The sequence below is a fragment of the Micropterus salmoides genome, unplaced genomic scaffold, assembly GCF_014851395.1.
Source record: "Micropterus salmoides isolate LMB-PRFRI ecotype aquatic unplaced genomic scaffold, ASM1485139v1 Ms_hic_scaffold_2, whole genome shotgun sequence".
NCBI lineage: Eukaryota > Metazoa > Chordata > Actinopteri > Centrarchiformes > Centrarchidae > Micropterus > Micropterus salmoides.
This window is the reverse complement of record NW_024041150.1, coordinates 10,094,273-10,117,357: the sequence shown is the minus strand read 5'-3', so window position 1 is coordinate 10,117,357 and position 23,085 is coordinate 10,094,273. Positions and strand designations below refer to the sequence as shown.

General features: G+C 39.8%; 1 protein-coding gene across 1 annotated transcript in view; it reads left to right on the top strand.

Moving 5' to 3' along the window:
• Positions 1–23,085, top strand: part of zanl (zonadhesin, like) — a 115,549-nt gene that overhangs the window by 7,981 nt on the left and 84,483 nt on the right. The window contains 21 exon segments of the mRNA XM_038730452.1: positions 3,492–3,641; positions 3,773–4,038; positions 6,626–6,710; positions 6,802–6,954; positions 8,884–9,051; positions 9,148–9,245; positions 9,336–9,414; positions 9,531–10,193; positions 10,565–10,758; positions 11,139–11,280; positions 11,594–11,838; positions 12,061–12,209; positions 12,440–12,568; positions 13,032–13,170; positions 13,767–13,908; positions 14,601–14,797; positions 15,411–15,549; positions 16,399–16,515; positions 18,536–18,660; positions 19,425–19,570; positions 21,408–21,551. Of these exon segments, the coding sequence (XP_038586380.1) occupies positions 3,492–3,641; positions 3,773–4,038; positions 6,626–6,710; positions 6,802–6,954; positions 8,884–9,051; positions 9,148–9,245; positions 9,336–9,414; positions 9,531–10,193; positions 10,565–10,758; positions 11,139–11,280; positions 11,594–11,838; positions 12,061–12,209; positions 12,440–12,568; positions 13,032–13,170; positions 13,767–13,908; positions 14,601–14,797; positions 15,411–15,549; positions 16,399–16,515; positions 18,536–18,660; positions 19,425–19,570; positions 21,408–21,551 (3,670 nt within the window).

The following is a 23,085-nucleotide window of genomic DNA, read 5'->3' as shown; positions in this document are numbered from 1 at the left end:
TTAGTTATATGTATTTGTAGCATAACTCCTATAGATCTGTTGTTATTACCAGAATAACTGGACAGATTTTACTTATGGGAGTGTATTTTGGACATCAACCCTTGGCTGAGATTTGAACAGCATACAGATTCCAGTGGGTATTAAGACTTTTGCATAATCCCCAAGTGTTAGGGATATTTCTTTCTGACAGAAACTCTTCATAAGTAAAGAGAAGACCATACCTAAATAACTGATCTAACAACACAATATTATTGTGAAACCAATATTCAATGAAGATAGACTGATGCTAGAAATGAAGTGATCTCATATCTCCACATCCACATGTCTGATTAACACAAAACTTGGGCTAGTAGTTTCCTGTGCCACACAGAGCTTGTGTGAAAACATTGGTGCCAATTGGCCGCTTTTGTTGAAAACCCATGAAATACACACAAAAAATTCCAAATAGCTGTTAAATAGACCAGTATAACATAATTTTAGTGACATTCTGACCTTTTGACTGTGCCACCATTTCAGCCCATTTTCAACCCATCTGCATCAGGTGTGATAGTATAGAGAATGACAAAGTCTGCAAGTTATTAAAAGTTTTATTACATTATTTTACATATGTGACTTATGTCACGTAATGTACTTATTTCATCTGAAACCGCGATCTTTTCCTAAAACCTAACCAAGTGGTTTTGTTGCCTAAACCTAACCAAACTGGGCCATTTGAAAACGTTAACCACATCCTAAAGGGCGTTTCATATGGACACTGAAGATGCCTTGTGCCCTGTGATGAGAACATGTTGACTATCTTGTTTACGACAATGTATACTGAAAACAACTCACCAAGTTACTTGAAATTTGGATTTCTGTGATATGGTATGGTGGAAGATAAACCTTGATATTTTGGTGACACTCTCACTTGACCTTTGTCCTAGTGGCTTGTAGCACTGGGCTTGTAAAGCTGCTTATTTCACTGTTGAGCGCCAATTTAACCACAATTTTCAGAATTAATGATCCTTTGTTATTGGAAGTGGTTAACCATTAATTATCATGAAGATATTTTGGATTAAATCTGATTTTTTTTTTATTCTGACAAAAGTAATCCATGGATAAAAGAGAAACAATTACAACTTGCTGAAAATATAATTTTATGAGATGAGAGCCAAGCCTTTTTTCTCATACACGTGAACATACATTACATGTCGAAAAGGTGTGTCCATGTGATCAAAGTGCTCTGTTTATTACACAATAAGCTCTATAATGTCTTACAGTACAAGGGTTTGATTGGCATCCCCACCCACCATCTGAACTGCTGAGAGGTCAAAAAGCTCACATACACACAGGCTCAGATACGCACCTGCAAATGCACAAAGAGAACACACCCTGTCCCTCTTGCACAGTTACTCATTTACACATTTTGCAACAACATGTAATGCAGCAATTCAGCATCCACACCACCCACCAAACACACCCACCCTGGTTTCCACAAAGCAACCCCCTGACCATCCTAGCCCTCTATATAAAGTCCTCTGCTCTGTCCCTATGTCTTCTTCTTGTGCTAACTAACATTTAGCCATGGATACATTAAAGTTTCTAATCGTGCTGTTGTGGATGTGTGACTGCAGAGCAGGAGGACAGGCACAGCACAGGTTAGTTGTTCTCCAAAAGGAAGCATGTCTATCATGACAAATCACGTCATATATTGACAATTGTACAGATTCTCTTTATGGGTGTCGAAATGTTCCACAGGGGGTAGGATATTGGGAGGAGGCTACGTGGATCTTGGCTATGGCTCTGCATTTCTTTATGTATTGGTAAATGTTAGCCAAAGAATGTCTTTTTCTGATTAAGTCATTTTGAAGATTTGTGTCCTAATGAGGCTGTTGCAAAAATATGGATATTCTTTCTTATCTTGTTAGTCAAGTTGCAATCTCTGAGATTCCAGACCCTCAGGTTGGGAACAGCTCTTATGCGGTATCAATTTGACTTTAATTTATTTAGAGTGCTTTATGTAATAGTGAGTTAAAGGGTACTTAATTATATTTTTTATCTGATGGTATTGAATACTCCTATCATTAACTTGATACAGTTTTACGGCTGTAGGTATACCATCACTTTAGCTGACTGTCAACTGCATTATAAATGACAGTGGTTTCGACAAAACTACACTTTACATTTAAGGCACATTTATTCTGTTATATTATATGCATCTGGCCTACCTTACATAACCATAGAAGTGTTCCTTAGTATTTGAAATAAGTTCATTAAAGCTAACAGACGTTAACTTGATTCTATTTGTATGTCTTCCTCTCTTAAATAGCTTGCAGAAAACTCATGGAGAAAATGGTAGGTTGGTTTTGATTATCCAATATCAATCATCTGTGTATTTTTACCAAAAATTAATACACTTACACAAATTAAATGGCAGACCAATCTAAATACAACTGTATTACTTGGGTGGAATGCTCACACAGAGCTGAGGCAGCAGCACAGCATGTGATCCACTTTTTGTCTCCCACACTTTTACAGTTTGAATTTCATTTACTACTTGGTGGTGGTTGAGATGAGTCCCCCTGAAGCACTCCTATCTATGATAACGTGCTATATAAATGTAATGCATTATTGTTAATATTATTATTAGTACTAGTACTACTACCACAATCTCTCTAACAGAGTCCTCTGACTGTTGCTGTCAAAATGAGAGAAGAATAATGATGAATATACTCATCTAAATCACCTTCAGTGATGACCGTGCCATCACATCAATAAAGTGTTTTAAGCAAATGTGTTTGTCCTGGGTTCACCTCTCAGGCTACATACAGGCTGCTATACTGTCTGAATAGTAGAGGTAGTTGAGGATGTGTACACTACTGTAGACACTAAAACTCAAGGCTGAAAAAAAGCTATTACAATTGAACATCAATCAAAGATAAGGCAGCAACTAGTTCTTTGTTGTGAAAATAGAAATACAACATTTTCTTCCAATTAAATTAAATGTGATTTTAGGTGTTAATGATATATCCCCTACTTCACTGCGCCCCTTCACTTCTGAAACCAAACATGTACCTATCTATCTGTCCATTTATAGTCAATATTCACCCATTCACTCACACATTCATACACTGACGCTAGAGGCTGCCACATTAGTCCAGCCCTGGTCACAGTTTTTTGGTGTCCACTTTATTTGAGACTGCTGAACTTTAAACCCATGGTCTTCTTGTTGTGATGCAGCACTGCTAACAACTCTGCCACCATGAATATCCATATCACATTTTATTCCAGTCAGACAAGTTTTTGCCTAAACTGAATAATTATTACATAAATAAATAATTGAAAAATTTATGACACACCTAAAAAAATCTTGGTAATAGCTACATTTAATCATCTGTCACAATGATCACATTCTTTTGATGGTAAATTTTTTTTTGTTGCTATTCTCACCCTTATTTACATCTACAATATCCATTTGTCTATCTTCCTGTGTTGTGTTTGGGTTTCTCCAGCTGTAGTGCTGACCTCCTGTGACTTTAACCAGGACAGTGACCCGTTCTGCAGGTTCAGTCAGGACAACACAGACAACTCTGACTGGACTAGACACAGAGGTCCTACCCCAACATCTGGAACTGGCCCAAGTGGAGACTATCCTAATGGAAGTATGTCCTGAATGCATGGTTTATTTGAAATATTATATTGTACAATAACGTCATTGGCAACCAGGCCATAATTAATTCTGACTCATGATTAGATAAAAACACGTCATTCTTATGTCTCAATCTATCTGCAGCGGGCTTCTATATCTACCACGAGTGTGACAATGTATCTAATGGACAGAAAGCTCGCCTTCTGAGCCCTGCCCTCTCGTCATCAGCCTCTGAGATCTGTGTTCAGTTTCGATACTACATGTACGGCTCAGACAATCAAAATGTGTTGAGGGTTCTGGCCAGGAGGCCCAGCGATGAGAAGGAAGTCTGGAAGAAGACAGGTATCCAGAGTCCGTCCTGGCTGAAAGGCTCTGTCACCGTGTCCACCACAAGCAGTCAGAACGTCATTGTGAGTGTTACAAATGCTGACTTATAGCAGAGAGCAACAAAATGGCAACTGGGATCCAGTCTGGTCATGAAGGGAAAAATTGATTTAAATTGTTTCAGAAAAATCTTCTGAAACCCCCAATAATACTTATAATGGTACTGTACCTAAGCTTTTTTCAATTTCCATAATGATTACTCTGAAAATCATGTACGTATCCCACAGTCTTTTAAAGCTTGTGGCTTCTTGTATAATGTATGCATGAAATAGCCAAACTGTATTTTTAAGTATTGAGAGCTACATTAACATTACACTTCCTGATTTCTCTGAAGTCACGTGGGAGAGAGCTTGGAGAAAATATGGGGATTGTGGGTGCCATTGGGAACTGTAACAAACGCTTTATAGCTTTATAAGTTTTGGGAGAGAAATGCTAAACAGTCCTATATTGCTACAAAACACATTCATCAAACTCTTATGACTGCACACAAACATGTACAGATTATTTTACAGTGACTCTTATCTCCTTATACAGTCACAGTAAATATATTTCACATTGTTTAAATAACAGTTGTTAAACAATCTGAGCATCAAGAGAGAGAATAAATGAGTGTAGAAATGCTGAGGTTGAGACAAACCTGACAACAGATCCGTGATAACACACTTTAACACACTTTCATAAAGTCTCCAGTAGTCGAACACACCAAGTCACAACCTGAACAATAAATCTGAGCCGTTATATTATATTGTATGCTGTCTGGGATTTCTGCCTGGCTTCATCTCAGTGGAACGCAATTTATGGAATTTAACTTTTGGTGCTCGCAGCATTTAAAAAATGACATTCAAAGCCAAACTGACATTTTAAACTGTATGTAATTATAGTAGTGATACTATGGTTAAACGGTAGAAACAATGCTAATTCTTCACAGAATTTAAGGAGCTAACTGGTCACTGGTGAAACTAACCCAACTGTGGTTTAAACTAAACACAATAGATGAATTTAAGCTGCACTAATTAATATTTTTTATATTAAAAGGATAGGTTCACAAATATTAAAGTTTGTCTTTAAACAGTAGTGAAGCCCAAATGGACAGAAACTGTTTTAACTTGGCTGCAATCATTCCTTCTGTTCTTACTGGCCGCAAAGAGATTACTTCCAAATGCACTTCCAATGTACTTGATGGGGAACAAATTCCATAGTCCTCATTAATACAAAAACAACAACTAATATAAGGCTTCAGCAGTCTGAGTTAAACAAATTGAGTTGATATTTCCCCCTTTTTTCTGCTATACCTCAAGTCAAAAGCCAAGTTTCCATCCAAATTTAGCACAACTTTTCAACAAAATTCCAGAAAATTGGCTAAATAAAATGTGAATTAGTGCAACATTCCATTCACTAACCGTTATGTGAATATTAGGGGACACTGTGGCGCTAATTCTCTAGTCGGGTGTTATTAAGCAATAAGATAACTGTTGTTATGAATTGGTGCTATATAAACAAAATTGAATTCAATTGAATTTATTGTTGCCAAAGAAGAGAGTGCAACAATCTGGGTGGGGAAAGGAGCTGGAACACAGGAGGTGGAGTGCTCCCGGTTAAATCTGGTGGGACTTCCCTCTACGCACTGTCTTGCTTCTGGAACCGTACTCCTGGATGGAGACATCTGGAGAGGCATGATTGGGAGGAACGGCCTTCCTGATCTAAACCCAAACTGTTCTTTGTTGTTAGAATTCTGTGCTAGTCATTGATTATATATATATCTATAACAAACACCATGTTCGAAAATAAGGATGCTTATAAGTGTACGTGGTACCAGAGCACTCTAGGCCAAAGGGCGATGATCGATTTTGTCGTCTGATCTGAGGCCATATGTTTTGGACACCCTAGTTCCACCATGAGGATCAGTTGACAGACCTGGTAAACCCAAACGGGTAGTGCGGGTGAACTGGGAACGTTTGGAAGTGGCCCCAGTCAGAAGGATTTTCAACTTACACCTACGGGCTCAGGGGGGATGCCCAGCTGGGAGAAGGTCTCGGGGAAGACCCAGGACTAGGTAGAGAGATTGTATCTCCCCATTGACCTGGGAACGCCTTGGGATCCCCCAGTCCGAGCTGGTTAATGTGGCTCAGGAAAGGAGAAAGGGTCCCCCCTGCGACCCGACCCCGGCTAAGCAGGGTTGTTTGTTTCATGTATTATTTAAGGAAGGTAACAATCTTCTTATCGGTCCACACAGATCTGATGTTTTCATGTACAATTTTTCATTTCTCCTGTGGAGCACAAGCTTCAGTGGACATTTGCTTCATGTATACGTCATCGTTAATTCACAAAATGTGTTTCCATTGCACTTTGTCGTCCTTACTTTTATTGATACGTCAACCTTTCCACTCCAGCCATGTGTAAAACATTATGTGTGATATTTGGACTTTTTGAATGTCCTGCGTTTTTGTAAACAAAAATTTTGCATAAAAACGGGGGAAGTGAACTGATTTATGAACTACAAAGTTGAGCTAAATAAGCTACAACTTAATAACTGTAACTCGAGTTAAATTCCTACAATACTGTTGTTTTAATATTATCATGTATGACGATAATGTTTTCTCTCTGTGTCAATAGATTGTGTTTGAGGCTCAGAGAGGCTCCACTTCTTCCTGTGACTCTGCTCTGGATAACATTGAAATTACTGAAGGAGCATGCCCTTGTGAGTTTACACACACACACACACACACACACACACACACACACAAACACACATTGTTGAATCACTGATTGTCTAAATATTTTGTCCACAGCTTGTGTTTCTGGTTGCGATTTTGACACTATGGGTGACCTCTGTGGATGGATGACTCAAACTGGAAATCCTGATGTGTTTGGCTTTGATCAGTGGATTGGACCAACGGACACCGACGGCACCGGACCTGATGATGACTTCTCCAAACCTGGATGTAAGTGGTTCCTCTTTTCAAAAGTCTGTACGGAAATGACTGTGTCACAGAGTCTGCCAGAATAGTTTGGAGTGTACACTACAGTGCAAAAGGTTTAGACAGGTGTGGAATAAATGCTGTAAAGTAATAATGCTATCATAAGGACGTGATAATAGAGTATATTTATCAATTAACAAAGAAGTGATTGAACAGAAGAAACATCTAAATCAAATCAATATTTGGTGTGACCACCCTTTGCCTAAAACAGCATCAATTCTTCTAGGTACACTGTATGTAAAAGAACATTCTGAAACCATTGTGCATTTAGGCATTTAGGATTGGGCATTTGGACATTAGGGATTTAGGATTGAGGTGTGTATGCAAATAAGGGGGCATGGTCCAAAGACTGGAGGCTGGGTTTGAAACGGCTGGTGCCTGGAGGCACCAGGGGGAGCTCTGAGTGCAAAAGGACCACACTGAGCGATTGAGCAGAGATGCTCACAAGTCTTTAAGCTAGAGCCCAAGTCAAGTCTCAAGAATGTTGTATCACCTGCTGCTTTCAATCCACGCAGCTTAGAACATTACATCACATGACATTTATTCATTTAGAGTAGCTAGGCGTTAAGTGTCTTGCTCAGGGACACATTGGCGGGTAACAGTGGGAATTGTGAGTCTCTCACACCAAAGGCATGTGTCTTATCCACTGTGTCATCACCACTACTATTACTATATTGCTATTAATATTATATTACTATATTACAAGAATAACATCATCATTTAATGAAAATTCATAATATTTTCAAACAGTCTATCTGCCCCATACTCTGCTGTGCATTAGCTTGCGTTGTTGCTCTGCTGATTTGGCCCCTTCAGACTTTCAGCAGATACAGAACCATTTGGGACTGTAGCTAGGGGAGACCGGGGGCAATTGTAACTTCTTGAACTAATTTGATTTACTTTTTATATTTATGTAAGCATTAATGTTTAAACTGTGAACACTTTTTTGACATTGTTAGAAAGATACTATCATCTATTATTTTCTATTCTGGGCTTAATAAATAAATTAAAGACTAGGCTACTATTACAACCCAAAAATCAATTTAATGTTGATCTACTGCTACTCATACTTTTGATAAATATGTTGATGGATTATTATTACAAATTATTAATAAGTTAAGACAAATTCTCATTCATCATTTAGACAATGAAGATATTGAAAGCATGAGAAATTGGCTCTTGGTGGGAATTGAACCCCGGTCCCCAGAATGAAAGGCAAAAGACTATTGGACAATGCTGCAAAACACATACAGGTGCTGGTCATATAATTAGAATATCATCAAAAAGTTGATTTATTTCAGTATTTCCATTCAAAAAGTGAAACTTGTATAATGTATACATTCATTCCACACAGACTGATATATTTCAACTGTTTATATTTTTAATTGTGATGATTAAAACTGACAACTAATGAAAATCCCAAATTCAGTATCTCCGAAAATTCTTCTCTTTTTTGGGCCCCTGACAGGCTGCAGAGTTCACATAAAGCGACTCGCTTTTGCGGGTCCTGCACATCTGAATGGCCAAATGTTTCCACCCTACCATTTTCACAATAACAGCAGGGGGTGGGTTATCAGATGTATGAAATATGTTTTAATGATAACAACACATTTATTTATCATGTAAATAGATCTAAAAAGTTTTGTTATTCATATAAGACAGTCAGTAAAGTGTTGTACTTGAGCCCCAGTGTCAACCATTGACCTTTGCATGGGCACCCCCTGGGCCTTGGTGCCAGGGTCATCTGTGCCCTTTGACTTCCCCTGACGGTGGGCCTGGTCAGGGGTACTTGGGTTGATTTGAACACCGAACCTTCTTTCTGCACCAACATTATGGTATTCATATTATTTTACTCTAAATGGCAGTTGGGTTGTTTTATTCATCCATTTGCAGTGGGTGCATACATGTTGTTGGATTCTTCTGATGCTGTCCCTGGAGTCAAGGCTCAGATCAGAAGTCCTCTTATAACGCCTTCCTCTGGATGTCTGGAGCTCGCCTTTCACTACTACCTTTTCGGCACCAGTACCACTATGGATCTCAGCGTTTACACCATCACCACAGGTAAAGGACTGCAATTATCGTGATGTCTATACAGACAGGAACACTGACAGCATGAAAATGTTTGTTTGGCTTGAAATGTGTTTTTCTATTTAACAGGGGGAAGCCTTGGACCTGCTCTCTTCACTGTCAGAGGGAACCAGGGTCAAGTGTGGAAGCCTGCCAAGGTCCACTACCTGGGAACTGCTGCAATTCAGGTAATCATTAGAATTCTGTGTGTCTCTGTATGTGCATATGTGTGTGCACATAGGTTTATATAAACTTTTTGTCACATTTATGTATTTCAGTTTGTGATTGAGGGTACCTATGGAGAAACTCCTCAGACAGATATTGCTGTTGATGCTGTGTGTGTCATGGCCTGCAAAGGTGAGAAACTGACCAGAGTTACTCTTTGCACCAGAAGATGATACAGCATACATATCAGAAATATGTATGCTGTGTCAGTGATAGCTTATGAAAAACTATTTATTTTTCATTTATAGCTCAGCCAACAACTCCTCTGCCACCTGTAACAACTCCAAGACCAACCTCGGCTAAACCAACAACTCTGGGACCAACTACACCAGGCCCCTCTACACCTAAACCAACTACTCCCAGTCCATCAACACCTAAACCAACAACCCCTATTCCACCAACATCTAAACCAACAACTTTGGGACCAACTACACCGGGCCCATCTACACCTAAACCAACAACTCCTGGTCCATCAACACCTAAACCAGCAACTCCTGGTCCATCAACACCTAAACCAACAACTCCTGGTCCATCAACACCTAAACCAGCAACTCCTGGTCCATCAACACCTAAACCAGCAACTCCTGGTCCATCAACACCTAAACCAACAACTCCTGGTCCATCAACACCTAAACCAACAACACCCAGCCCATCTACACCTAAACCAACAACTCCTGGACCAACTACACCTAAACCAACAACACCCAGCCCATCTACACCAAAACCAACAACTCCTGGACCAACTACACCTAAACCAACAACACCCAGCCCATCTACACCAAAACCAACAACTCCTGGACCAACTACACCTAAACCAACAAGTCCTGGACCAACAACACCAAAACCATCAACTCCTAGACCAACTACACCTAAACCAACAACTCATGGACCAACAACAGCCAAGCCACCAAGTATGACATGTCATTGTGAAAGTTTGGTTTTGGTTTTCAATAATTAATTCATAATTCTTTCTTCCTTATATACATTATAATTCAATGTATTAATATAGTGCCAATTAATAACAAAGGAATCTCATTACCCTTTGCATTTAGAGAAGGAATGAGAAGGCACAAGACTATGGGAGAGGGAGAAGTCGAGTCAGGAACATGTATTAATGGGATAAGAATGCATACAGATGGAGAGGGAGAGGATGAGAGAGAAGCTCAGTGCATCATGGGAAGTTCCCCAGTGGTCTAGGTCTATAGCAAAGATAAGACTATATATAAGGATATATATGTTCTCCATTTTGTATTAAGCAATTAATTTTCTTTCTGCTGTACAGAACCATGTCCTCCTGATGCAGAGTATATAGATTGTGGTCCAGCCTGTATCCCTACTTGTATGGAGCCCTCCACCAACTGTTCTGGATCCTGTATCAGTGGCTGCTTTTGTAAACCAGGGTTTGTCTTCAAGGGACGACGCTGTATGCCACTTGAGAAATGTGGCTGTCTGGATGGCCAGAATAACTATTATGAGGTCAGATATCCTAGTTCATATACCCATGTGCATACATTCGGCTGTGGCTCAGGAGGTAGAGCGGGCTCCTCCTTGTTGCATGGGCAAGATACTGAACCCTGAATTGTTCTGCTGCTCTATGAATGTGTGTGAATGTTAGTTTCTGTTCTTTGAGCACTTAGGCTCAGTGTATGACTGGTGAATGCAGATGTAGTGTAAAAGCGCTTTGACAAAAAGACTAGAAAGGCGCTATACAAATACAAAGCATTTTATATTTACATTCCTGCATAGTGGAGATATAATACCAAGACAGTAAATGACCAGAAAAGGTTGTATTGTGTAGATCTAGTGACATACAATACACCTTGCCAGTGTTGACCCTTTCTTAAATTTTGTTTCAGCCTGGCGAGATTGTATTTGGTGATGGCTGCTCAAAGCTGTGCCGCTGTGTAGGGAACTACACTTTGGAATGTATTGATAACTCCTGTGACCCCACTGAAGAGTGCCGCGAGGTTAATGGTGTTGCAGGCTGCTATCCTAAAGGTAATATTGTCTGGTATGTTGCTAGAAGAACCTGTACTAGCAGATCAAAATGGTCGAGTTTGAACAATGTGTTGTCCAACCACATCTGAAGGCCAAACTGCTCCTAACAGCCACACTCTGTCTGTCTTCAAAGAGAGTGGCAAGACAGGACAGTTGTTGTAATGGGGGTAACGTTGCGTATAGTGGGCATGTTTCTCATGTGTAAAAACACCCTAAAAAGTGTTGGTGTAAAAGCAATATTGTTCAGACTAGTGAAACATATTTGTAACAAAATACCTGCTAACTGACAGTTTATCATTTGCTATTCTCTTAGGTACATCCACATGCATAGTGTCTAGTGATCCCCACTACACCACCTTTGACAAACGCCAGTACAACTTTATGGGCAACTGCAGCTATTTGATGTCTAAACCGTGCAATGAAACATCTCTGCCATACTTTGAGGTCCACGCTGACAATGAAAATCGCTACAACAATCCCTCCATCTCCTATGTGAAGGCTGTACATGTATATGTCCACATGGTGAAGATCTCCATCCTCAAAGGTGGCACTGTACAAGTAAGACATTGGTGGCAGGATGACAACAATCATACTATTGTCATATCTATGACATATCTACAAGCTGTTGTTCAGAAATCACTTGTATTCTCTGCAGAAAATGCACCTTTGGAGTTGGTGAAGCCATTCTAACTTTAAAGTGTAAGATTCTATACACAGAGAGACTGTTTCTGTTTCCTCAGTAATCACTCATTATGTTATTTACATTTTTTCCCCATTCAGGTTAATGGGACCAACGTAAACCTTCCAGTGACTCCGGCCCCTGGTGTCTCTGTGTTCAAGTCAGGAAAGCACCACACTGTGTCCATGAACTTTGGTGTGACTGTGCGCTATGATGGAAACCACTTTATGGACATCAAAATGATCAAAGAGTGAGACAGAATTCTATTTTTAATGTATACGTTTTAGAATGATGTTGAAAATAATAATATTTTACTTTAATGAAGCAAAACTCAGAGAATCAGTGAAAAACACCTGGTTAGAATGAAAACAAGTCACAAACTCTTGGAAATGGTTGAGAAGTGGCGAGATGTAGCTCGAATTGAATTGTTGCTCTCAATTCCACAAATCACTGACTTGCAGATTTTCTTGTAATCTGCAGCTATCAGAAGAAGCTTTGTGGACTGTGTGGAGATTACAATAAAGATGCCAAAGATGATTTCCGTAAACCAGATGGATTGTTAACCAACAATGCCAATGACTTTGGAAACAGCTGGAACACTGATCCAGAGTGAGTATCACACACGTCTACAGACACCCACATACTCACTTTCAGAACGTTATCTGACCACCAACCTCCCTATCTCTGTAGATATCAAATAAATGTAAAGGGTTACTTCACCCAAATCACATGAAAAGATGTTTTTGCAGTTAAAAATACCCCAGAAAGTAGCTGAAATTACCTCTGTGAAATCGTGAATAGAAGCAGGATGAAATAACATTTCACAATAATGAGCTTTTGGAAGAATCTGTATGAATGTAAGAATGTATGTTTTGGAATATTTATCAATGTGTGATGTCTTTTGTTATGATTATTAATGTCATAATGTATTTTAGATTTTTTAATATTGTGTACTTTAGGTATCCATATTTACATACAAATAGGTATAGATCAATTTTCCTTTATTGTAATTAAAAGGGATGAAAACAAACCAACACACAGAGCTTCTCTAACTGACTGTCTGCGTTGACAGGTGTAATAAGAAACCCAACACCACCATCCCTGAGTGTAATGAAGAAAAGCAGGAACTGTATGAGAGCTCTGGATACTGCGGCATCCTGCTGGACAAAAAGGGTCCCTTCGCTGTCTGCCACCCAAAAGTCAACCCCAATGTAGGTCAAAACACACGCATTCATTCACACACATGCACACGTGTGGTTGATGTGACTTAGTGGTAGAGTGGGTTGCTCACTAATCGTAAGCATGGCAGGTTGAACGTTGGCTCCTTCCCACTCCACCTTGCTGAATCCTGCAGGGAGCAAGGTGGAGTGCAAGGAAGGAGGTCTGTCAGATCAGCAGGGGATATTTTATGGAGAGCTTTGAATGTTACAATATTTTAATCATTTGTGACAAAGGGTAATTCTGACTTTGTCTGCAAGGCAGGAGGCAAAGTACTGACATGTCCCCACTTGCAATGTTAGCCAGAGGCACGGGAGCATCTGCCGTCAGTGGCTGAATGTGACATGTAGTGTACGCTGCTTTGAAGTACATTCCATTACAAATACTCACATATAGAGGACACACAAATATAAAGCAGTTAGGTCTTTTGATGTTGAAAGAATTCTACTCTATTGCAAAAGTCTTTATTGGATTATTGAGTTAATTATGGATTGACAAACAAGCTCCTAATGGCACTCCACGAGAGAGAGATAAGGTAAAGAGAAAGAATAAAGCATTGTAGCTCAACAAACTATGTGTGTGTTTTCAGAATTACTTCAGGGACTGTGTCTTTGACCTGTGTGAGTTGGGTGGAGCCAAGCCCATTCTGTGTGAAGCCATCGAAGCCTACGTCAATGAATGCCAGGACCGTGGGGTCAACATTGGACCTTGGAGGAATGAAACCTTCTGCCGTGAGTGTTGGGTGGAGAAATGATAAGTGGATGAAGGAATATAGGGAGGGTTAATGGAAGCAACTAGGGAGCTGCTTCCCAAGGGTCAGTAAGGTTTCTTAATTGATCAAGCATCTCAGAGTAGGAAATCTCCCAACTGACCAAAAATTCGCACATATGAAGAATTTGCTTTGCTGATAAGGTGCTACACCCAGACAAATGTACAGGTGACATAAATAAATGGATGGAATAAACAAATGTAAGTTATATAAGAATAATAATAAAATAATAGGGATAGATATAATAACTATTACATGTGCATTACTCCGGTGTGTGTTGTGCAGATGTATTGCAACGGAAGAGAAAGTTGTGTAAATATATAAATTGACAATACAAAAATATAGAACAACGATTAACAACACATTTGTGCAATGAGCCAGGTTTGAGCATTATATGAAATGAAGTAAAAGTTAGACGTGCAGAGACATTTGCATTATTCAGCCAGCATTGTTCAGCCAGAGTCCATGCAAGGAGAGATGTTTTAGATTCTGTGTACCATTTTTTATATAGTCTGTCTGTCTTTTATGTGGCAGAAGGGAGTTACAAACTCAATTTCACTCTATAACCTGTTATATTGTGACAAAATAAATCTACCTACCTACCTACTCTATGTCTACAACATCACTAACCTCAGCCTTCCATCCTCTCCTTAGCGCTGAGCTGCCCCCCCAACAGCCACTACGAGCCTTGTGCAGACCCCTGTCAAGAGACATGTTCTGGGAAACCTCCCTCCTGCGGTGGGCCCTGCTCGGAGGCCTGTGTGTGTAATCCTGGCTACATCCTGAGTGCCGGCAAGTGCGTCAAGAAGAGTTTGTGTGGTTGCAAACACACCAACGGCCAGTACTATGAGGTACAGTCAAGATGGTCTGATAAGCCACCAGGGGATAACGTGTCTGCTTGTGTGCTTGTATTTCTATCTTTGCTAGGACCGTTTTTAGTTTTAAGCCATCAAAGAGAGAACATTTTGGCATGATGAGACATTTTGTGCCGTCTTCATTACTACTATTAATAGAGAAGGCACTGAGCTCACACCAGCTCTTGAGTATGTTTGAGATATGTTGACTGCTTAGCTGAGTCTCCCATCTGCATAAGACCAGCAGCAACCACCATGTCATCAGCATATTTATACAATTGATATTGAACATTCACTGAGAGATGCTGAAAGATGATTGACTGTCACCCTTTCCCTACATTTACATAAAATGCTTGTCAATGTGACTGGTCTGAAATCATTGAGCTCTGTTGCTCTGTGGCTTCTTAGGAACAGGAAAAATATTGGAGAATTTTGATATTTTGGGAAAAGAATTTTCATTTAATAAAAGCTGGAATAATTTTGTGACTACTGTTTTGAGCTGAAACCTACACAATTTGATCATTCAATTCATATTTATAACTCAAGACAACCTTTGATTTAAGCCTTCCCCTGCTAACACAGTTTTTGTGTGTGTGTGTGTGTGTGTCAGCCTGGACAGGAGTTTTATGTTGAGGACTGTAAGCTGAAGTGTAGGTGTGATGTTCCCTTCGTCACCTGTGTGGCCTCTGAATGTGACCCAATGCACGAGTGTAAACTCCAGGATGGAATACTGGGCTGCCATCCCACCAGTAAGTTTACACCCACAGCAATACTTGCCAAGCAGTAAACAAACTGAATATAAATTAAACTGCAGCTAGCGTAGCATACAGAGTGACATGCTATTGCTACAGCTTATCAGAAAATGTATTCACTCATGAATTTAATATAAAGCACAAACATATTGTGGTAGATGCTGATCACTGTTAGTGAGTAAGTAGGGCTTTATATTAGACACCAAAACGTATTTTACCTTTTGTCTACATGGACGATTCAAAATTTCAAACCACCAAAATCCCAACAAGGGAGCAGTGGGAATGTGTTTTCTCAAAAAGAGCCTCTGCTTCGTCCTTTGCCAAAGTCCAGATCCCACGTACAGGCTGTGCCAACAGCTTCTTTAACTCAATACAAACTCCCATTGAGGTTTCTTTGATATGTCTTCATGAAAAACTGAAATGTGTTCCAAGGGTTTAATGTCTCTGTTCTAAGAATCTTGACATCTGTGCATATATCTCTTCAGGACCAAAAGGACAGCAGCAAACTGGCTAGTTATTTGCTGGAAGACTCCTCAAACTGTCACATGAAATAAATTAACAGTGTTATGAGTTGATTTAATTCAGTGTGTTTCTGATCCACCAACCAGCTTGTGAGAAATAGTGAGAAATCTTAATTTCTGAAACGATTTGCCTCTTCTCCCATTGCAATAGCACACCTAACCAATGGAGGCTGGTAGCAAACTGAGTCATTTTTGTGACTGCTCCTATGATTTCAGACTCAAATGCTAATAGTGTTGAAACTTTTCCAGGCCTGTAACTGTTAGCTCAGCTGTGTTGTAGTCTAATGTTCTTGTGGTAGTCACACTGCTTGTCCTTCTCTCTCAGGCTCTCAGGACTGTGTGGTGTCTGGAGATCCGCACTACAACACATTTGACAAGAAATTCTACAGCTTCATGGGAACATGTACCTACACACTTGCCAGAAACTGCAAGAACAGCACAGGTAGGAACAGGTTTAGACACTGAGAATTGTCTTTCATTTTCATTGCACCTGAACAGATTTTCAACCATTTAAAACTTTTGAACACTGTTTTCACTGCTGCTACAAATTCAACCATTCTTCACCAAATTGCCACAACTCTTAATTTCATTGTCCACATTTAGATGACACATGCATATATTTACTTCAAGTGATCACGTAAAACATGATGTCTTTACACCAGGAGGTGGCACTATGAACATATAACCATAGTAGACATTAGTCTAACTCATACAACTTTTTGCACATTTCATCCATGTATAAATCCAGAAACACTATTTTCTGATGAAGGCACATTTGGTGGTTCGTGGTAGAGCCTGACTGATATGAGATTTTTTAGACCGATACGATTTCGATATTTGAGGATTTAAAAACTTGATATGCCGATATATCAGCTGATATGCTTTTCAAAAACACATAATATAAACAAAGATTTGATGTTATGAGACCTCATTAAGATAATAAAATGTTGAGCAAAAGTACAACAAAATATTTTAAAGTTTTGATAAATAAGAGTCAAAACTACAAAAAAGATTTAACTACTAGTATTACTACTACTGAGTATTAAAAAAATTGTGTATGTAGCTTATTGTGCGGGACTGCCAAACAGAAACTATAAATAAAAAATATGAATGTACTACTACTAGTACTAACAATAATAATACCATACAGTACTCAAGTCATTACAATTATTAAATTACATTTTATGATAAACAGTAGGGTTGGGCCGATATACGATGCCATCGGCCATCACAACGTTGAGCAGGCATCGTGATTGTAAACCCCACCACCCCCCTGCCAAAGAATCTAGATGTTTCACATTATACCACCACGTGAAAGCAGGTTTTAAACACAACAAACATATAAACTTTAAATATGCTTCGCTCATTCCTCAGATTTTTCTCCCCCCCCCACACACTCAGACACACAGACACACAAGAGGCCTAGACGTCAGGTAAACACATCGACTTGCCCCACCTCTCTCTACTGTATGAAGGAGCCTAAAAGACACAGAACTCGTCTTTTTTCTGTATTTCTCCACCTGTGATCCGTTATCACTGCCGCAGGTGAGCCGCTTGTGGGCTTGTTAATGACGCAGCCTATCAAACAACCGAAACCAACATCTGAACTCTGAGTGTTTAATGCTGCTTTAGCTGGTCTGTGCTTGTAAAATATCCACCGCGACTTATAACATCATGTAGACATTGTCCTATGGAAATTTTGTAGACATGGCCCAACCCTAAAACACAGCTCTCCTACATACGCAATATATTTTTTTGTCATGCAGTAGTTATTACCTTACACATAATCTGTCACAATGACTATTTTCAATGTAGCACATTCACATTACGTCATCCCTTTTCCAGCACGCTTTTAATTCTGTCCAAAGATACGAGAATCTTTCAACCACCATCTATGTTACAGTGACCCAGAGGAAACGCTGTTCTTGAATGCATCTAATACTACATGACTGTTTACAAGGACCTGCAACTGTGAGATTTCACACCAACGTTGCACATTTGAAAGGGGAGCTAGATCCCTTTGTTTGGCAGGAAGTCATGTTAGATACTTGTTCAGCTCACGTTTATTTACATGTCCCTCTAGTTTCATTTCCGACGCACTGACTGTAACTACAGACAAGCGGGTCGCAGATATACTGTATTTAGAATCCATTAAACACCATAGTTTAACCGCTGACTAATGTTAGCGCTCTTCCACTGAACATGCCATTAGCTTTGTGCAAATCTAATTTAGCAAAAAAATATTTCAGAAATAAATCAACAATCAAGTCTGTCAACAGCATAGCCTCCACCGCTGACCTCCTGAAACATTAACCCGCTACAGTAGAACAACCTGTCATAGCCCAAGCCATGCTGGACTGGAGGCTGAAACAATAAAATCTGATAACATAATATCAGCCAACATATTTTTATTTATTTATATCATATCTTTGGTTATTTATGGTGTTCTGCTCCGTGTGCAGGTCCCTGGTTCTCAGTGGAGGGGAAGAATGAAGAAAGAGGAGTGTCAGGTGTGTCCTACCTGAGGAAACTCTACGTCACAGTGAATGGAATCACTGTGATTCTGATGAAGGCCAGGAAGACACTGGTCAGTATGGACAACATTAGACATAGATAGTAAATCATAAATCATATTTTCATTGTCATCGCAATATCAACATGCACAATTAACACATCGCAAAAGAAAGACAATGAATAAGAAAAATCTTTTTATTTACATACATACTGGGTGTATTTATTTATAATCTGCTCTATCTTTTCCAACTTTTTGAACACATATATGGTAATATATGTAGCAGGGCGCACATTGCTAGTACACAACAAAATTGGAGGAGGAGGAGGACAGGAGGAAGGACTGATATGGACCAGAGTTTTTCATTCTTTCTAAACATCACTCAGTATTTTGATGTCAGGAAAATTATTTATTTTAGACATTTTAGATTTATTGCCACTGAGACATTATTGAGTTTATGTAATGACCTAGCAGTTTTAAACTTTACTGTTGCTGCTCTAGAAACATTTAGTTATATGTATATTTTTTTAATTTATTATATATGTATTATATTCTTATTATTTTATTATTCTTATTATGCTTATTATTATTATTATTATTATTGTAATCCTCTTGACAACCAGGCAGCCAGTATATACACTTCAATATTTCTTTATTTGTCACAAGTCATTTCATCATTGCAATATAGAACAATGTTTTTGCACAGATTTTCCTCATATTGTGGCCTAAATTGCATCCAGCTGCAACATCCTCACCGCACTTTTATGAGTGTAAAACAACTGTAACTGTACCTGTAGCTTCTGTTTAACTTTGTTTTTGTGTTTCCTTCTCTCCGGCAGGTGAACGGACTGCGGGTGGCCCTCCCTCACTCCCCCTCTCCTCTCATCTCTCTCAGTCTGGCCGGTCAGTATATTACCCTGCAGACGCCCTTTGGCCTCCAGGTGCGCTGGGATGGAAACCATTATGCCCGAATCTCAGTTCCCAGGTTGGTATAGAGGTTCCTTCCTCTCCAGGTATTTTGATAATTTAAAAATAGCTGCTGTTTGAATAAAATGAACAATGTTTTGATATAAGATTTCCTTGGCTGCTTGCATAGATGTGATTTTTCTTTTTCTTTGGAAAATTGTAAGTAAATGTTTCTATCATTTTCTATCTTTTCACTGATAATTCGGCTTTGATTAATTCAAGTTTTGGAGAAAGTATAAGGCAACATAGAAGAAAGAGATATAAGAGAACACTGTAATAGCTAATAACACTGATGCAGGAGCGTAGGCCATCTACTAACCTGCTGCCATCTCCTCCAACATCGGCTGATTATTGCCGCTTTCAGTGGGTGAAAACTTCTCCATTGTTCCATCACTCCTACTACAAGGTATACTCTTGCGGCAGCCATCTAGCTGTCCCCGTCCGGTTTGGCCTCAAGCCTAGGACTGATACATCTGCAGTTGGTAGCTAGCTGTCAGCTGCCTCCAGCTAGTCCTCCGTGCCTCACGCACCCCACTGCCATGATATGGACCATCTCACTGTGCAGTCTTCTCTTTGTTTGGCTAACGGCTAGCTCCAGGCTAACACTTTCGGCGACCAGCATAAAGCTCAAGTACTCTATCCCGCAGCTGCTAAATCTCAACAACCACACCATTCCAACGTGCATTGCAGCCATCATAGATCTTCGACATATGCGCCTACGTCGTTACATCCCATAGAGGTTCCCGTCAAAAGTTTGTTTACCATAAATTGCTTGGTCACTCTGCTTCAACCATTCCATCAATCTAGACAACTGTTGCACGTGTGCCGCGTCAAGAAGTGACGCTCTCGGTGCTAGTAACACGGGAAACACAGTGAGATCTCTGCACACCAAGCAGGCCAGAAAACATGGAGTGGATTCCAGTGTACTACGGCCTCTACAAAGAATAACCCCAGCATCATTGCTCAAAATAGAACTGCTTAATACACAGTCCCTCACAAATTAAGCATCCTTCATACAAGACCACATAATGGAAGTGGGATTAGACTTTTTGTGCCTAAGAGAAACATGGTACCAGCCAGGGGTTTAGTCAGTGTTTAATGAAGTCTGTCCCCCCAGGTTACAGCTATCTGGAAAAAGCCAGTATTGGGGCCTAGCTGTAATACAGAGACAGAACTTGGAGCTATCCCCCCCTCCCTCTGCCTACACTGTCCTCCCTGTCCCAACTTCCAACCCACAGCCTTGGATTTCCCAGGCTGCTGTTTTTCTGACATCTCACAGCAAGAGGTTGAGGACATCATCAAAAAGATGAAACCCTCCACCTGTGCCCTGGACCCCTTCCCCATAGCCCTCGTAAAATCCAACATCCATGCCTTAAGTCCACTGATCACTAAGGTCATTAACCACTGCCTGCAGGCTGACTTTGTTCTGTCGATCGCTAAATCCCTGGCACACTACGTCACCTGTGGTGTCCCTCAAGGCTTAATGCTCGGCCCCACCCTGCTTATTCTCTACATGCTCTCCCTTGGTGTAGTCAACTATCGTGGACTTCACTTCAGTTCATGCCCCCCAGAGTGTACACTCAACTATAGAGGTATATATATGTAAGAAATCAGCTGGGCATCTATGCAAGTTGTAGTTCAAAGGTCATAGTGATATACTATTTTTGATAACTCTACCCAGCATTCCTAATACTTTGGTTATGTATCTTCCTTTGATGATGCCCTGATTAATGATATCAGATGAAGACATTTCTGCATTCTGTCACTTTGCCAAACAGTGTTTGACCATTTAAATCTTCTTAAGACGTTCCTCTTCATCTCTTAATCCCGTACTCTCTTCGTCTTTGTCCCTCCAGCTCCTACTACAACCAGACGTGTGGTCTCTGTGGTGACTATGACGGGAACCCAGACAATGACTTCACCAAACCAGATGGCACTCTGGTAGGAAATGTCAATAACTTCGGGAACAGCTGGCAGACAGAAGAGGATGAGGATGACACGTGAGTTTACACGCATTCACCTTTCTGCTGTGTTATGAGAATTTATGGATTCCCTTCAAACTCTCTTGAAGGCTCATGTATGGACTCTATAAAGGCTGCCTGTATTCAGTTACTAATAGTTTAGGAAAGTTGTCTGTGGCTCATCAGGTAGAGCAGCTTGCCTGTTAATCGGCGCTTGCATGTCGAAGTGTCCTTGGGCAAGATACTGAACCCTGAATTGCCAACGTTTGCTGTTCCATCAGTGTGTGTTAGGGAATGTGATGTAGTGTAAAAGCACTTTGACTGGTCGGAGGACTAGAAAGGTCGTTGGAGTCACCCGAGGCCAAGTGTGAACGACATCTTCACATGACGCCAGAAGAGAACGTTTGTTTAGTTTCCTGAGAAGTGATGAAAGGACAGCAATATAAGTAGAGCCCGACCTATATGCAATTTTTAAGTCCGATACCGATTTCGATATTTGAGGATTTTAAAATCCGATAGCCGATATATCGGCTGATACTTTTTCCCCCTTATTTTAGGAAACGCATGACATAAACAAAGATTATCCCTAAAGGTTTGTTATGTTAAGACCTCACTAAGACACCATGACATAATGCAGTATAAATAGAAACTTTTTTGTTATAAATAGTACTTTGAACAAAAGTACAACAAAATATATTAAAATTTTGATAAATAAGAGTAAAATGTATGTAATAAGTGTAATGTAATAATGTAGTATTGAACATTAAAGTAAATAGTGTATTGTGGGGGCCAGCAAAACAAACTATAAAAAATGCCTATATACTACTACTGCTACTTCTACTATTAATAATACCATATATCATATCTCATGTCATTGCTATAATAATAATTATAAACAGGGCTCTCCTATATAGGCCAACAATTATGTATATATTTTTTGGCATGCAGTAGTTATTAGTTTACATATAATCTGTCACAATGACTAATTTTTACTATGTAGCGTGTTCACATCTAGTTTATCCCTTTAACAGCGCTGTTAATTCTAGCCAAAGCTACGAGAAACCATTTCCTAATTGCGCTCTAAAACATGCCGTCTATGGTACAGTGACCCAGAGGATCCATTAACGTTAAACCGCCACTGACCGGTGTTGTGCCAAGGTAAGTGTTCCTGATAGAAAGTGTTCCCCCTGCCACGTGAGCGTACGTGCAAGTGCATTCAACAGTGAAGGGGGACTTACGACTTCACGAAAGTGAATGAAAAATATCCATCGTTTTAGCATTGTTTAATCAACAAGGTTTTTGCAGAGCAAGCTAGCATGCGGATTATAAGAAAGCTTTTAGATGCTAATGTTAACGTTTCGTGTTATTGAACTTCGTATTATTCATTGCCCTCATAAAGCAAACATTTATTTTGCGATAGTCTGACTGTGTTATAACTGAGCACGTAGTTGATCACTTAGTCATCCATGTTACTATTTGGAAGCTAGATCCAGACACTGAGAGAGTGTGAGAGCTACCAGGAGCTACTCACCGTAGCTCTGGTAGAGCTGCAGATCGCCCTCTGGTGGGGAAA